A 16,945-nucleotide genomic window follows, 5' to 3' on the forward strand; every position below is an offset into this window, starting at 1 on the left:
CACACAAAATAATGTACAACAATACAATACCACAGGTTCAAAACAATACCCCCAAACAAACAGCCTGACGCGTCACACAATAAACGCAACAAACAATTACACACACAGACATGGGGGGGAATAGAGGATAATATACACGTAGAGTGATGACGGGATGTAAAACAGGTGTGCGGGAAAACAAGACAAAACAAATGGAAAATTAAAGGTGGAGCGGCGATGGCTAGAAGACCGGTGACGTCGACCGCTGAGCGCCGCCTGAACAAGGAGAGGAGCCGACTTCGGCAGGAGTCGTGCCAACAACAAATCAAGTCATAACATGATACTGTATCAGCTAAGACACCCACAAAGCATCCTTTACAGTGAGTATAGGATAATAAACCTACCCACATTTCCTACAAGCCCATTAGACCTATGTGTTAAAGCTTGTAACAGTACGTAGAGTTGGGAGCTGCATAATGTAACCAGCTTTCCCAAATAATAGGGTGATGTTATAGCTATTAGGCGATAAACGATGTCTAGTTAAATTTCTAGTTAAACTGTGATTGATTCATACCATGTTTTTTCCAGGCTTCATTTTCTTTCACTTGGATACTGTGCCAACAGAAGATTCAGGCCTAGGACCTAGGGTTCTATTAAATCTCAATCGCTGAACCGATTGAGACTAAATATGCAGCATTTACCGTGAATGCAGTCTCCACTAATGCAAGAACATTGACTTTACATTTTGATCACGCTGTAACGCTGTAACGCTGTAACTGAAGTCGGTCCAGTGATGATTTAGATTATGGACAGCTGGGGAAATGGGAGAGGAGAGATTTCTCCATCCCTGCATAAACAACACTTAGGCCTCTCTGCCAGATGGATGCGGAGAGAGCTGCTCACTCCAGACCAGAGCCACTGGCAGACACTGTGCAGGGGAGAGAGCTGCTCGCTCCAGACCAGAGCCACTGGCAGACACTGTGCAGGGGAGCGGCTCGGGCTGCACAGTCAGACACACTGGCAGGGTTAGGAGAGGGGAAAGGAAAGGAGGGAGGGGGTGAGGAAAGGGGAGACCGTACAGGCAGGGGAGAGGCATGTTCGCTCCAGACCCACTGGCAGCAAACCTTAAAGACAGGGGAGAGGTGGAGGCTTCAGTCCAGAACCACTGGCAGCAAACCTTAAAGACAGGGGAGAGGTGGAGGCTTCAGTCCAGAACCACTAGCAGCAAACCTTAAAGACAGGGAAGAGGTGGAGGCTTCAGTCCAGAACCACTGGCAGCAAACCTTAAAGACAGGGGAGAGGTGGAGGCTTCAATCCAGAACCACTGGCAGCAAACCTTAAAGACAGGGGAGAGGTGGAGGCTTCAGTCCAGAACCACTAGCAGCAAACCTTAAAGACAGGGGAGAGGTGGAGGCTTCAGTCCAGAAACACTGGCAGATTGTGCATGGAAGAGAGGTTGAGGAGACCAGGCCAGGAGACACATGGAGAGTCTTCCACTAACCACAAACCACTAATAACTGTGAGAACATGGTCAGCAGAACGAACAAGACCACAGAAACACAAAGAGACCATCGTGAGAACACAGCTGGTACAGCTGGTACTGAATATAGTAACTTGTAGCACAAGGAAGTCAGCTTGTGTCAAAATACAGTATTCAGTTTCATCTTTAAGATACAATAAAGCAACAGATAAAATTCCATGAGAAAACTCATCAGAATCGATAGCCCCCTGAGGGCCTGAACAGAGTGGAGTCATTCACAAAGATAACAAACAACCATAACAAACTGGTTTTCTATTTTTCTTATTTTTTCAAAACTATTTTAATAAAATGTACAAACAATATAAACATACACAGACAAAACACAACAGACTGATGCACACAAACATCAACGACATCATCTCTGCCCATCACCCCTGCTCCCAACGCCTCCATCTCCAGCACCACTTCTACATGATTCCAAACTGCATCCCTCTGCCCTTCTCTGTTGCCTACACCCTTTCAATATTCAAATAATAATGCATTTGATTCATTATTCCAAACTCACAACGATGGAGGATCATTTAATTCCAGTTTTTAAGCAATTATTATTATTTTTTACTCACCCTCAGGCCAAGGGCCTACGATGTGTCCCCAAACACACACACACACACACACACACACACACACACACACACACACACACACACACACACACACACACACACACACACACACACACACACACACACACACACACACACACACACACACACACAGGGCTGTTGTGGTGACCGTATTACCGCCACACCTCCAGTCATGAGTCATGACAGCTTTAAAATTCTACATGACTGTTGAGTCATGGTAATCTCCTCTTATGCGCTCAGGCCATGCGTTGGCAGTATCCAACTCACTAATGGCCTGGTACTCAGGGCTATATTGTCCTTCTAACCACTCTGACGTCAATGCAATTGAAAATCACATCAAACACTCAAACACAGTATTGTGCTTTTAAAACTCAGATCACTGTGATTGATCAATTTGAAGAAAGAAGTTCAACAGGTTGAAACTGAATGGAAAACATGGTCATTGTGGATGTCTAACGAAATGGACAGCGATCCCATATGCATAATTAGAGCTTATACATATGCATAGGCCTATATATATGAGGCCAAGCTTGAAAAAAAAACATAATTAAAATAATGATTATACAGTACATAGAGCATGCAGAATATATATTTTTTTTAAACGGATTTAAAATGTATTTAATCAGTTAGCCTATAAACATATTCTAGTAATCACTTTTGAGTGTGGACTGTATAATTATGCATACTAGATGGACTGGTTACCTTATGCTACACTCCAAAGTTGGTTCAATAGTGCATGCTGCGATGCTGTTAGTTCAATAGTGCATTTCTATCGGTTTTTGAATAGCCTGGTAGTACCCAGGGAATTTTGGGGATTTTCATAATGTTTTATATTTTCATAATTAATAATAGGCTACAGAATATTTCACCACCGTGCGTTTCCATCTACTTCCCCTCTCTCATTCATGACTTGCTCCAGCACGCAGAGAAAAGAGCTGTCAACAGTTTAATGAATTATGTTTTGTTGTGAAAACATGTTACTTTCGATGTTCCCGAACAGAGGTCACTTGATTAAGCACTTGTTATGTGCAGGAACAGTGTTGGAGAGCCCATAGCATACAGAGTTTGGGCGGAATATCACCTGTTGCGCAGGGAGAGACTGCATGCCCCTCAAACAGTGGTTGATGCATGGAGTGAAATAACCAAAGTAGCCTACGAACAGGCGGGAAAGCGCCTCCATTCGGTACTCGAGAGCACAGCTGGTGATGTATTTTTTCCCTGCACCTGTTCCTGCACACTTAAAAATGGGCCATTTTGAAACTAATTTAACATGTTAGTAAAGACAATACTAAATTGAGAATAGTCTGATGGGTGATAATATGATCAATTGAGGAGAGAACAGTGTGTGCAGCCTGAGGTAAGGAACAGTGTACAAGCTTTTTTTGCGACTTTCTCAAGTAATCAATAGCCTATAGCTGCATCATGCATCCCATATACAGTATGTTTTGATTTGTAAGATATTCTAAGGTTTGAATTATTAACAATTAAAGTTGCAAAATAACAATAATAATCTAGCGCAGCCTATAGTATCTGTTTCAAATTATCACATGCATGCTCAACATAGCTTTCATATGCGCAATGATAAAAATATCCTTTACATTTTATTCAGCTAAGTTAAATTATATTCTTCTTACTATAAAATCACATAATATAAAATAAGCCTATCATGTCTGCTAAATGAACAAGCCTACAGCCTATGGCATGCCGCATAGCCAGATAACATACAGTAGGCCAACTCATATTCTGTTAATCTGAAAACATTCTCTTCATATCATGTTTCTTTAGGCCTACCTAAAAAAAAATAATGGATTTATTGTTGTGGTGTTTATCAAGTTGATTTATTATACTTATTAAAATGTAGATGTTCCAAAGGCATCCACAAGCAGCTTGTATGTGTGGAGGGGTGGAGATGCTATGCTTGTTTATGTAAATGATTATTTTGCATGACAATAATCGTATGACAAAATTTAACGACTGCCACATCGCACGGACACACACGCAAGCACGCGCACGCACACACACACGCACACACGCACACACGCACACACACACACACACACACACACACACACACACACACACACACACACACACACACACACACACACACACACACACACACACACACACACACACACACACACACACACGTAGTGCCATCTGGGAATTAACAAAGCCTAGCGTCCCCCAGCTCTTCTTCTGTTGGCTAAGCACTCACATCATATCTTTCACTCACTTTCTTTTTTTCTTACTCGCTCTGTCATTTTCTCACTCTTCTCCAATTATTTTTTGTCATGGTGTTCCAGTCTCTCTTATTGTTCTCTCTCAATCATCCCTCCTTCTTTCTCAACCCCATCTCGCTCAGTTCTATCCATCCTCTCTCATCTCTCTGAGTCACTCCTTCCTAGGTGAATTCAACATCCTTTCTCAAAGGATAACAATAGAGCTTCGGGTCAGCCTTTTTTTCAAATCCCAGGAAGCTCACATACAGAGAAACACCCTCCAATATTTCACTGCTTCATTTTGCAATATGATAATGTGGAGTCTTCTGAGTCGGAAGTTTGACTGGTTCTGTGAGATCATTACAGACAGATACAGACAGTAGGTCAGCCCAGCTGTGTACAGTACAGTCTGACCTGACCTGCAGCCCTGTCCTATGAAGAGTGACCTGCAGCCCTGACCTATGAGGAGTACCTGCAGGCCTGACCTATGAAGAGTGACCTGCAGCCCTGACCTATGAGGAGTGCCTGCAGCCCTGACCTATGAAGAGTGACCTGCAGCCCTGACCTATGAGGAGTGCCTGCAGGCCTGACCTATGAGGAGTGCTTACAGCCCTGACCTATGAGGAGTGTCTGCAGCCCTGACCTATGAGGAGTGCTTGCAGGCCTGACCTATGAGGAGTGTCTGCAGCCCTGACCTATGAGGAGTGTCCGCAGCCCTGACCTATGAGGAGTGCTTGCAGCCCTGACCTATGAGGAGTGTCTGCAGCCCTGACCTATGAGGAGTGCTTGCAGGCCTGACCTATGAGGAGTGTCTGCAGCCCTGACCTATGAGGAGTGTCTGCAGGCCTGACCTATGAGGAGTGTCTGCAGGCCTGACCTATGAGGAGTGTCTGCAGCCCTGACCTATAAGGAGTGCTTGCAGGCCTGACCTATGAGGAGTGTCTGCAGCCCTGACCTATGAGGAGTGTCTGCAGGCCTGACCTATGAGGAGTGTCTGCAGGCCTGACCTATGAGGAGTGTCTGCAGGCCTGACCTATGAGGAGTGTCTGCATGCCTAACCTATGATGCTTGCCTGCAGCCCTGGCCTACACTCTTAGAAAAAAGGTGCTATCTAAAACCTAAAAGGTTATTTGGCTGTCCCTGTAGGAGAACCCTTTGAATAACCCTTTTTGGTTCCAAGTAGAACCCTTTTTGTATCCACGTGGAACCCTCTTGGGTTCCATGTAGAACCCACTGTGGAAAGGATCCTACATGGAACCCAAGATGGAACCAAAAATAGTTATCCTATGAAGTGTGCCTGCAGCCCTGACCCATGAAGTGTGTCTGCAGCCCTGACCTATGAAGTGTGTCTGCAGCCCTGTCCTATGAGGAGTGTCTGCAGCGCTGTCCTATGAGGAGTGTCTGCAGCCCTGTCCTATGAGGAGTGTCTGCAGCCCTGTCCTATGAGGAGTGTCTGCAGCCCTGTCCTATGAGGAGTGTCTGCAGCCCTGTCCTATGAAGTGTGTCTGCAGCCCTGACCTATGAGGAGTGTCTGCAGCCCTGACCTATGAAGTGTGTCTGCAGCCCTGTCCTATGAGGAGTGTCTGCAGCCCTGACCTATGAAGTGTGTCTGCAGCCCTGACCTATGAAGTGTGTCTGCAGCCCTGACCTATGAGGAGTGTCTGCAGGCCTGACCTATGAGGAGTGTCTGCAGCCCTGACCTATGAGGAGTGTCTGCATCCCTGACCTATGAGGAGAGAGTATAAAGAGAGCCTGCAGCACATCGCTTCCTTCGCGTGTCACTCTTAACCTTGAATAAACAGACGCGGATCCCATACGACCACTGACACACTGGGCCCTGTGTGTGTACAGTATGTGTGTGTACAGTATGTGTGTGTACAGTATGTGTGTGTACAGTATGTGTGTGTTCCTGAGAGTTTTACTTCTTATCTCTATCCAAAACATATTTTCCCCGTAATGAAATGACATAATTAGCAAAAACAGCAATGTTGTCCATGTTTCTTGTTATGCAGTCTCCCTGCTAACTCTTAGTGACAAGACGTTATTTAGAAAATCAAAACATTTGTAATACGTTTTGTCCAGGTTTGGCAAAGAAACAAAGAATGTAGGAGTAATCCACCTTAGCTTTAGGGGGGAATGATGAGACCAGGTCCAGGGCGCAGCTGCTCTCTGTTCTCTCTTCCCTCCCCCGCTCTCTGTCCCCCACCTCTCACCCCTCCCCCCTCTCTCTGCCCCCGCTCTCTCTTTCTCTACCTTCTTCTCTGGTCCCGACCGACTCGTCCAAAGCATGCACACATACACGGATGCTGACAGGATTCACAATTCGTTTAGTAGTCTAGCGTTTTACAAGGCTTGGCACGCGTCTGACAATGATTCAGCTGTCACGCCACTTTGATCACCAGCTGCTGTTCTCTGTCAGGGCCAAGGTGTGTGTGGGTTTGTGTGTGTGTGTGTGTGTGTGCGTGTATGTGTGTGTGTGTGTGTGTGTGTGTGTGTGTGTGTGTGTGTGTGTGTGTGTGTGTGTGTGTGTGTGTGTGTGTGTGTGTGTGTGTGTGTGTCAGGACCAGGGTGTGTGTCTGAGGTATGCAGCTGATGCTCCACTTCAAGCTTCAATCATCAGAGAGGTTATGATGAAAAGTGGGCCTCGACAGGGGAAAGAATCCACATGAGAATTCTAGAATGCAACTGGTGTCTGGTTTAAAAGCCAATCCTCACATCTGTTTAGCCAGGATAGAATACTCTGTCAACATGTCAATGGACAGAGTAACCCTCCCCTGGCCTGAATACCTGGCGGCGTTTGTTTTCCTTAAACATTGTCCATACCTTCACTATTTCATATTAGCGTGTAGCTACAGTACCTCAGCCAACTATCAGATCACATTACCATCTACACAAATGCTAATTGATCTGTATGGATCCAAACCACCCTTGTTTTGTGAGACAACTTAGGTAAACGTTGCTCTGTGTTTGTAATGGAAACTTAATCTCTGTGTAGAAAGTTAGTTGTTTCCAGCCCAAGTACCCTCGAGTGAAACACCAAATCTGGATAGCTTCAGTCAACACCCCAGCTGTTGGAATGGATACATCTCGAATGTAAAAAAGTCACCTTGCATGAAAAACCCTTGCTGAGCAAAAGAAGGAAGAAGGGGCATTACAATGTTGTTGTGACTACTAATATCTTGTTCTCGTTCCATTCAAATGGATTAATTCCCTCAGCTGACCCTAACAGTTCCAGCTCGACCTACCCCATATGTTTTCCCACTTTGCCTGTTTGGAGCGACTGGGAGCAGCCGGTTTCCTTCCTTCTCAATAATCACATTACAGAGAGGGAGAGAGAGAGAGAGAGAGAGAGAGAGAGAGAGAGAGAGAGAGCTCTAACAAAAGCCAAAGTATTATACTTCACAATCTGAGCTCTGAGGCGCTGGTGACCCAGGCCAAAGTCAACTTCCACCTAATGTCCAATATTAGGATGCTTTTACAAAACAGATTTCTGAAACTCAATTACTTGTTTGGGAGACGGAGGAAAAAACACTTCAAGGAGCCTACAGTAAGCCGTTCAAAATCTTATAAGACTTTAAGACGATTACTCCATTCCTTATCTCTCCAAGCACATAGCTGTGGTGGTGGCCTAGATGAAATCACCTCTCCTTTAGGAAATTAAATAATGGCTGAACATTGCTAATGCCCTAATACTGTGTTCCTCAATATTTACACGGCAGTATCAGTGGAAAGGACAGTGGCAAAACTTCAACAAGGAGGTTTCCAGATATTGTGTCAGCCTAACACTACAAAACATTAATCAGCTCGGCCTAAGGTTACAAAAACAATCAGCGCGTTGGAGGGAGTTCACACTGCCAATCATCACTCAGTCTGGGACGTGTAGGGGTTGAGGAGAGGTGAAGCGATGTTGTGATGAAGGGATGGAATAGTGGCGGAGGGGTTGAGTGAGGGAGGAGACAGGGTCCCCCTGTTCTCATCAATGGAACGCACTGGGTCAAATCCCAGACAGGACTTCCCAAATAGCTGCCAAACCCGGGGCGACTCAACTACGATGAAAACATAGGGGTGATAAGGGAGATGTAGCTGACAGTCCATCAAGAGAGGTAACCCCTCATTGAACTACAGAATGCTACACTACAGGTTTCGCCCATCATTGACATGCACTCTAATGCATTCTATACAGATTAGCTAATAGCTACATTACCCACCTCCTGCTCTCAATAAGAACTCTCATTTCCTTCCTCTTTAAAACACTTCAGTAAGGTTTTTTAGACAACAATGTACGAGAGGAATTTTCCTAGTTAAAAGCATAACAGGATACTCTGACTTGATACTATCAGACTAGTCTGGTACAGTACCGGTACCTGTCTTGTGCCTTCTAAAGAACTGTATAAAGCAGTATAGAGTGCGAAAGAGTGAGTTGGAGCAGACAGCTTACCAGGTTTGGGGCCCTTTCCACCGACTCCTGTTGAACAAAGCACACAATAATTAATCTACAAATTATAGAAATACACTATAGTTGAATAAACATATTTAGTTCCATCATTGACACTGCACATTCAAAGAGAGTGCTATAGTTGACAGTGTAAGTGCTTTAATATATATGTTGAAGTCTCAACTTTCAATGTTCTGTAGATAAGTACACACCTCCTCCTCCGAGGCCTCCTGCTCCTATGCCTCCAGCCCCGCCACCAGGGACCAGACCTCCAGCACCAACACCACCCCGTCCTCCATATCCTCCAGCTGGAGGAAACATAAGGTCTGGTTAGACAACAGGTCTTTGTCATTACCGTCACCATCCTCTTCTTTATTGTCATTATAATCATTATCACCGTCATTGTCATCATTGTCATCATCAACACTTGCTACAGTATGTAAGCCTATAAGATAACACTTCCCTTACTGCATAGCCATTCCCTGACAGCAACACAGAACACACCCACATGGAGGACCGGACAGCACGCTGTGGTTTTATAGGTGTGAGGAGAACACTCTAACTCCCTGTACACCTTGTTAAACCAGACTTAAGGACAGTGGTTGTGTCTGAGCACTGTGTTGCCCAACAACAACATGTCATTAGAACCAGCACCATGACTAAACTAGTAGCTTAGCTTGTGGCCATGTGGTTGAGTGGAGGAGAAATCACACCTTGAGCTTTCTGAGATGGAACCAGGCTAAACCGTGCAAAACTATTCCTATTCTCCAGCAGTTTTGTGAAATAGCTACAGACTTAACAAGTGTGGTGGCGTGGTAGTTAACGTGGTGTACTGTAGTGGTCAGGGTGTTCAGTATGCATGCTGCTGGGTGTGTCTCTGCTATGACAGTGTGATAAGACAAAGGCCATATATAATAACCACTCTCCACACTCTCTCTCTATGTGAATTGCTGTGATGAGGGTGGCCTGGTGCTTGTAACCCAGTTCAGTCCCCTGGCCTACACGCAAGACAGGGAGCTCAAGCTCTGTGACAACGTTGTGGTTTTGAAAACCCTGTATCTGTAGTCATTGTTCACGGAATGACTGTAGGTCTCAACAGCAGCATACTGTAGATGCTGTCTCTATTAGTCCAGCTAAGGGACAATTATTAGAGGAGGGCTTTGCAGTAAGTGTTTTCTACTCACCACCAGTTTTAGCTGGTTTGTAGCCTGCTCCTGCAGGTATCCCACCAGCTCCTGTTGGTAAAACAAGAAAAGCACAAGAAAACAGAAGAGAAGCAGAAAAAAAGAGTTAGAGTGAAAGGTTTGACGTTTGTTTTAGCTTTCCCCCTGGCTGCTCCCTCCCTCATTTCGGTCTCTGACCTGACCAGATATCTCCACACAGAGACTAGACCACTGTGGTGGGTAGGAGGCTCTAAATCTCTACATCTTTAAATCTTCTAAGTTTGAGTCCCAAATGGCACCCTATTCCCTATATAGTGTACCACTTTTGACCAGGACCCTAGTCAGAAGCAGTGCACCATGTCTGGAATAGGGTGCAATTTGGGACACACTCTAAATCTCCAATTGTATCACAGAGACATCTTCCAACCTCAGAGTGAGGAGTGGAATGCAATGGGTCGGTGTGGCAACTCACGCTTCCTCACACTGTATTTCACTGTAATTTATGGCCTCAATGATGTTACAGTGAAAACCTACGGTACAGCTACATTATACTTATCCAGAGGGAAATGGTACAGTACAATGGGAAATAGTAAGGTGCGAGAGAGAGAAAAATTACAAGCGATATTGCGTTTTTGTGTATGACGGTAATGATTAAGAGAGCCATGTATGAGACAGACTCTTCGGACCATTCCAAGTTGCCCGGCTCGGCCTGCCCATCATTTAAGGCTGGTTTTAAGGCTGGAGGTGTGTGGTTCAACTGTCCTGGAGGTTGTTAATATTTTACATGCTGAACACAAGTGAAACCCAACAGCCACGGTCGGCTCTTAGTGGGTTTGGAGAGGGAGAGCAGTGGTGATCGCTGGTTGGTTTGTGGTTGAGTTGGAGACTTGCAGTACTGTACACTACAGGCACAGGGCTAATGGTTAAACTGTGGGTTGCAATAATAGACTGTGACCCAACATGTGCCTTTATTTCTTCAGTAAGTAATGCTACAGTAATTTAATCATACAGGTTTTGTGTTGTGTGCTGGGAAACATGAAAGGTGTATGTTGTATGCTGTACAATACGCTGTATGATCTACACTACATGGCCAAAAGTATGTGGTCACCTGCTCGTCGAACATCTTATTCTAAAATCATGGCCATTATTATAGAGTGGGTCCTCCCTTTGCTGTTATAACAGCCTCCGCTCTTCTGGGAAGGCTTTCTACTAGATGTTGGAACATTGCTGCAGGGATTTACTTTCATTCAGCCTCAAAAGCATTAGTGAGGTTGACCACTGATGTTGGGCGATTAGGCCTGGCTTGCAGTCAGCGTTTGGCTTGCAGTCAGATGTTTGATGAGGTTGAGGTCAGGGCTCTGTGCAGGTCAGTCATGTTCTGCCACACCGATCCTGACAAACCATTTGTGACTCGTTTCAGGAAACTAGGCGTATGTCGCGCGTCACTACTTTACAGGAGAGCCATTTGAATGCAATTTTAAAAAATCTAAATGTGTTTTTTTTGCAGTAATTCCTTCTGGAACATGTGAACTTTAATGTGTCTTAATAACAAACTTGTATGCCATCTGTAAATACGAATACAATTGTTAAATTACGAGCCTAGTTGGTTTAGCCACAGAAAAAGTTAGCAAACTTCCCGCTAGCCATGATTGGCTGAGATAATGACTGGACATGCCGAGAGATTGAGTTTTGAAATCAGTGGAATTAGAGTATTAGAGCACCTCCTCCCAGCTGCCAACTGCACTGAGGCTAGGTAACATGGTCACCACCGATAAATCCATGATAATCGAAAACTTCAACAAGCATTTCTCAACGGCTGGCCATGCTTTCCTCCTGGCTACTCCAACCTCGGCCAACAGCTCCGTCCCCCCTGCAGCTACTCGCCCAAGCATCCCCAGCTTCTTCTTTACCCAAATCCAGATAGCAGATGTTCTGAAAGAGCTGCAAAACCTGGACCCGTACAAATCAGCTGGGCTTGACAATCTGGACCCTCTATTTCTGAAACTATCCGCCGCCATTGTCGCAACCCCTATTACCAGCCTGTTCAACCTCTCTTTCATATCGTCTGAGATCCCCAAGGACTGGAAAGCTGCCCCGGTCATCCCCCTCTTCAAAGGGGGAGACACCCTGGACCCAAACTGTTACAGACCTATATCCATCCTGCCCTGCCTATCTAAGGTCTTCGAAAGCCAAGTAAACAAACAGATCACTGACCATCTCGAATCCCACCGTACCTTCTCCGCTGTGCAATCTGGTTTCCGAGCCGGTCACGGGTGCACCTCAGCCACGCTCAAGGTACTAAACTAAATCATAACCTCCATCGATAAAAGACAGTACTGTGCAGCCGTCTTCATCGACCTGGCCAAGGCTTTCGACTCTGTCAATCACCATATTCTTATCGGCAGACTCAGTAGCCTCGGTTTTTCTAATGACTGCCTTGCCTGGTTCACCAACTACATTGCAGACAGAGTTCAGTGTGTCAAATCGGAGGGCATGTTGTCCGGTCCTCTGGCAGTCTCTATGGGGGTGCCACAGGGTTCAATTCTCGGGCTAACTCTTTTCTCTGTATATATGAATGATGTTGCTCTTGCTGCGGGCGATTCCCTGATCCACTTCTACGCAGACGACACCATTCTGTATACTTCTGGCCCTTCCTTGGACACTGTGCTATCTTACCTCCAAACGAGCTTCAATGCCATACAACACTCCTTCCGTGGCCTCCAACTGCTCTTAAACGCAAGTCAAACCAAATGCATGCTTTTCAACCGTTCGCTGCCTGCACCCGCACGCCCGACTAGCATCACCACCCTGAATGGTTCCGACCTAGAATATGTGGACATCTATAAGTACCTAGGTCTCTGGCTAGACTGTAAACTCTCCTTCCAGACTCATATCAAACATCTCCAATCCAAAATCAAATCTAGAATAGGCTTTCTATTTCGCAACAAAGTCTCCTTCACTCACGCCGCAAAACTTACCCTAGTAAAACTGACTATCCTACCGATCCTCGACTTCGGCGATGTCATCTACAAAATAGCTTCCAACACTCTACTCAGCAAACTGGATGCAGTTTATCACAGTGCCATCCGTTTTGTTACTAAAGCACCTTATACCACCCACCACTGCGACCTGTATGCTCTAGTCGGCTGGCCCTCGCTACATATTCGTCGCCAGACCCACTGGCTCCAGGTCATCTACAAGTCCATGCTAGGTAAAGCTCCGCCTTATCTCAGTTCACTGGTCACGATGGCAACACCCCCCCCCCTGTAGCACGCGCTCCAGCAGGTGTATCTCACTGATCATCCCTAAAGCCAACACCTCATTTGGTCGCCTTTCCTTCCAGTTCTCTGCTGCCTGTGACTGGAACGAATTGCAAAAATCGTTGAAGTTGGAGACTTTTATCTCCTTCTCCAACTTTAAACATCTGCTATCTGAGCAGCTAACCGATCGCTGCAGCTGTACATAGTCCATCGGTAAATAGCCCACCCAATTTACCTACCTCATCCCCATACTGTTTTTATTTATTTACTTTTCTGCTCTTTTGCACACCAGTATCTCTACCTGCACATGACCATCTGAACATTTATCACTCCAGTGTTAATCTGTTAAATTGTAATTATTAGCCTACCCCCTCATGCCTTTTGCACACAATGTATATAGACTTTTTTCCGCTTTTTTTTCTACTGTGTTATTGGCTTGTTTATTGTTTACTCCATGTGTAACTCTGTGTTGTTGTCTGTTCACACTGCTATGCTTTATCTTGGCCATGTTGCAGTTGTAAATGAGAACTTGTTCTCAACTAGCCTACCTGGTTAAATAAAGGTGAAATAAATAAAATAAAATAAAATAGCTAAGGAGATGGATAAAACACCAGTCTTCGTTACCTGTATACAATACATCTAGCTAGCTACATTTTCAGATATTACACGTTTCTAATATTGTCAGAAAGTCATTTTTATTTCAAGTTAAAGTGTAATGTTAGCTAGCTAGCTAATGTTAGCTGGCTGGCTAGCTAGCTAACATTACATGTATGAGCGCAGAATAATTTACGAACACTCAACACCCATTGAATATGGCCTTTGTCTGTAATCTTTGGCAAAAAAACGTAATTAAATTGTTGCCAGCATTACAGTTGCAGTCACCAACGCTCTGGACAACATAAAAACAGCCTAACCAGCTCTGCTAGGGAGAGTAAAATGTTCAGAGTGAGCGGTTCTCTCATTTGTGCCTGGAAGCCCTGGCCTGAACCATGAAAAACAGCCCCAGACCATTATTCCTCCACTACCAAACATTATAGTTGGCACGATGTATTCTGGCAGGTAGCGTTCTCCTGGCCTCTGCCAAACACAGATTTGTCCGTTGTGCAAAGCTGTCATCAAGGCAAAGGATGGCTACTTTGAATAATCTCAAATATAAAATATATTAGGATTTTTTCAACACTTTTTTGCTTACTACATGTATGTTTTATTTCATAGTTTTGATGTCTGCACTATTATTTTACAATGTAGAAAATAGTAAAACTATTTCTGTTTAAACTGTAAGGAATAGGTGTGTCCAAACTTTTGACTGGTACTGTAAGTTATCCCATACAAGCTTTTGTGCCAAATACAGTGCCTTGCGAAAGTATTTGGCCCCCTTGAACTTTGCGACCTTTTGCCACATTTCAGGCTTCAAACATAAAGATATAAAACTGTATTTTTTTGTGAAGAATCAACAACAAGTGGGACACAATCATGAAGTGGAACGACATTTAGAATAATTTTGCACGCCCAATTTTTCAGTTTTTGATTTGTTAAAAAAGTTTGAAATATCCAATAAATGTCGTTCCACTTCATGATTGTGTCCCACTTGTTGTTGATTCTTCACAAAAAAATACAGTTTTATATCTTTATGTTTGAAGCCTGAAATATGGCAAAAGGTCGCAAAGTTCAAGGGGGCCGAATACTTTCGCAAGGCACTGTACATTACCTTGTTACAGGTGTCAAGCCAATGGGCATGTGGTAGCAGTGCATAGGAGAAAAGCGTGAGAAGTGTGCAGAAGGGCATGAGGGAAAGGAATGTGGAGCATTGGGAAAAGTAGTGGTATGTGTTAATTGTACTGGGCCCATGGGGCTGGGGTTCAGAAATGTCCGGTGCGAGAGAGGCAGGTTGAGGTTTCCAGAGTTAGAATAGTACAGACGTTGTTGTATGCTGAGACAGTGAAGAAGGTAGAGGAAGATGGGTCAAGGGGGAGGAATCCTGAGAGGAGTGGTATGAGTCGTAGAGCTGTACCAGTACAGGGGGATCGGCCAACAAGTCTTACTGTATATTGCATCTGAAATAGTTTTCAAAGTTGGATTTTTTAGCGAAACAAGGGGTGATAAGGGATGGAAGACCCACACCTGACATTAGGGACTTACGTCAAAGACAGAAATAATTTCAATCTGAGTGGTGTCAACGGAAGACTGGCTCTGTGGACAACAGTCAACAGCATCAGTTAAGATAATATTTTCTGCACTGAAACAAATATTGATCAAGGACAACTCTCATCCCTTGCCATCATCTCCATCGTGACCGAGAGATTTTTAAAACTGAGGGTCAACAGTCAACTCCTAAGTCACTGATGTCTTTAACCAAAAGGATAGACGTCAGATGGGTGGGCTTCCGGCCTCAGACCTCACCGGACGTCACTGTACTTTATAGAAAGAGACATGTTGTGTCATGTGTTGCGTTGTGCAGGCGTAGGTAGCTAATATGTTACCTGGGTAGAGACCAGCACCTGGTCCAGATCCTCCTGCTCCTGGTCTGACTCCAGCACCAGCCGGCACATACACACCTGGAGAGACAGACAGGTAACATACCTGGTCAGGGACAGCTCTGTATGACTTCACGACACTAATCTAACGGTCCAACATCTAGACTGCAATCCATAGTTTTTAAATGACTATATTTCAAACCTCAGCCATGACCAACACTCTAACTTACGTACCCACAGCCTAACCCTCAACCCATTGTACAGCTAACCACTCACTCCTTATTCAAAGTAATCTTGAATCTAGACAACCAAAAATCTAGTCTCGCTTGCCTGTGGGATGAGTCAAACCCATGATGTAGTGCAAAACAAAACTGTGGTACAGTAAGAGGTCAAGGCAAAGCCTCAATATCAAAAATGCCTTTGTTTTAAGCTAGCAGTGAGATGAGGTATTGCAGTTGGAGGAACAGGGAACATTTTGACCAAGTCTTAACATTGCATATTCATGTTCCCCGTCTCTACCGATTTCCTAGCCGAGGTCCAGCCCAGTCCCGAGATAGACGTTCTATAGGTCATAAATAGCTGCCTTATGTGTAGAAGAAACCCAACCGAAACAAGAAGAAACCACTAGTTGTTCTGGGACGACTAACCACACAGCTCTTCTCTGTGAGCGGTGAGCTCAGGCCTCAATTATAACATTATATATTTGAAAGAAAAACCTGGTTTGTATCACCTCAAAATGGTGTAGTGTAGAAGCTGAGGACCTTAAAATGATGTAGATTATATTTAATGACTTTTACATGTGTTGTTGTTGAAGACTAATTCATTTAAGCCACATGTCAAAGACCCTCATGTTTTTATTTATGCAGAATATGATGTGAATGTAGGCAGTGCATTGGTATGTAGTCCACTAGGTCCTGTTATTAGGTAGTTAAGTAAAATATTACAAGTTATTACAAGGTATTTCTGTCAGTTGAATTTTGGCAGTATAGTGAATACATGAAGACGGCCCTTTTCTGGTCATGTTCAGTTGGGCAAATGGGGGAAGCAGGAGGGAAAAAACCTGTGGGTATGCTGTTGGTGCATAGAGGGAGGTTTGGCCATGGTTTTACGTAACATGCTGTGACATTGTAAAAAGTTTACTGCCACCATTGCCACATCAATGTTCTTTCTCTCTCTCAGCCCCTAGGAGGAGTTTAGCATGTGAGACGTCAGTGCTACTCAACAAGGTAATCAGCAAGAACGTTTGTCTGCTACAGGCTACAGGATTCTGAAATATACTGTAAGAACC

At 44.5% G+C, this 16,945-nt stretch overlaps 1 protein-coding gene across 1 annotated transcript in view; it reads right to left on the bottom strand.

Annotated features, from left to right (window-relative positions):
- The window catches only part of LOC139383199 (elastin-like), an 87,455-nt gene that overhangs the window by 47,818 nt on the left and 22,692 nt on the right, over positions 1-16,945 (bottom strand). The window contains exons 2-5 of the mRNA XM_071127652.1: positions 15,664-15,738; positions 9,945-9,995; positions 8,973-9,068; positions 8,764-8,790 (exon numbers count right to left, since the gene is read on the bottom strand). Of these exons, the coding sequence (XP_070983753.1) occupies positions 8,764-8,790; positions 8,973-9,068; positions 9,945-9,995; positions 15,664-15,738 (249 nt within the window). The remainder of the gene's footprint in view (positions 1-8,763; positions 8,791-8,972; positions 9,069-9,944; positions 9,996-15,663; positions 15,739-16,945) is intronic.

This window comes from Oncorhynchus clarkii, chromosome 24 (assembly GCF_045791955.1).
Source record: "Oncorhynchus clarkii lewisi isolate Uvic-CL-2024 chromosome 24, UVic_Ocla_1.0, whole genome shotgun sequence".
Lineage (NCBI taxonomy): Eukaryota > Metazoa > Chordata > Actinopteri > Salmoniformes > Salmonidae > Oncorhynchus > Oncorhynchus clarkii.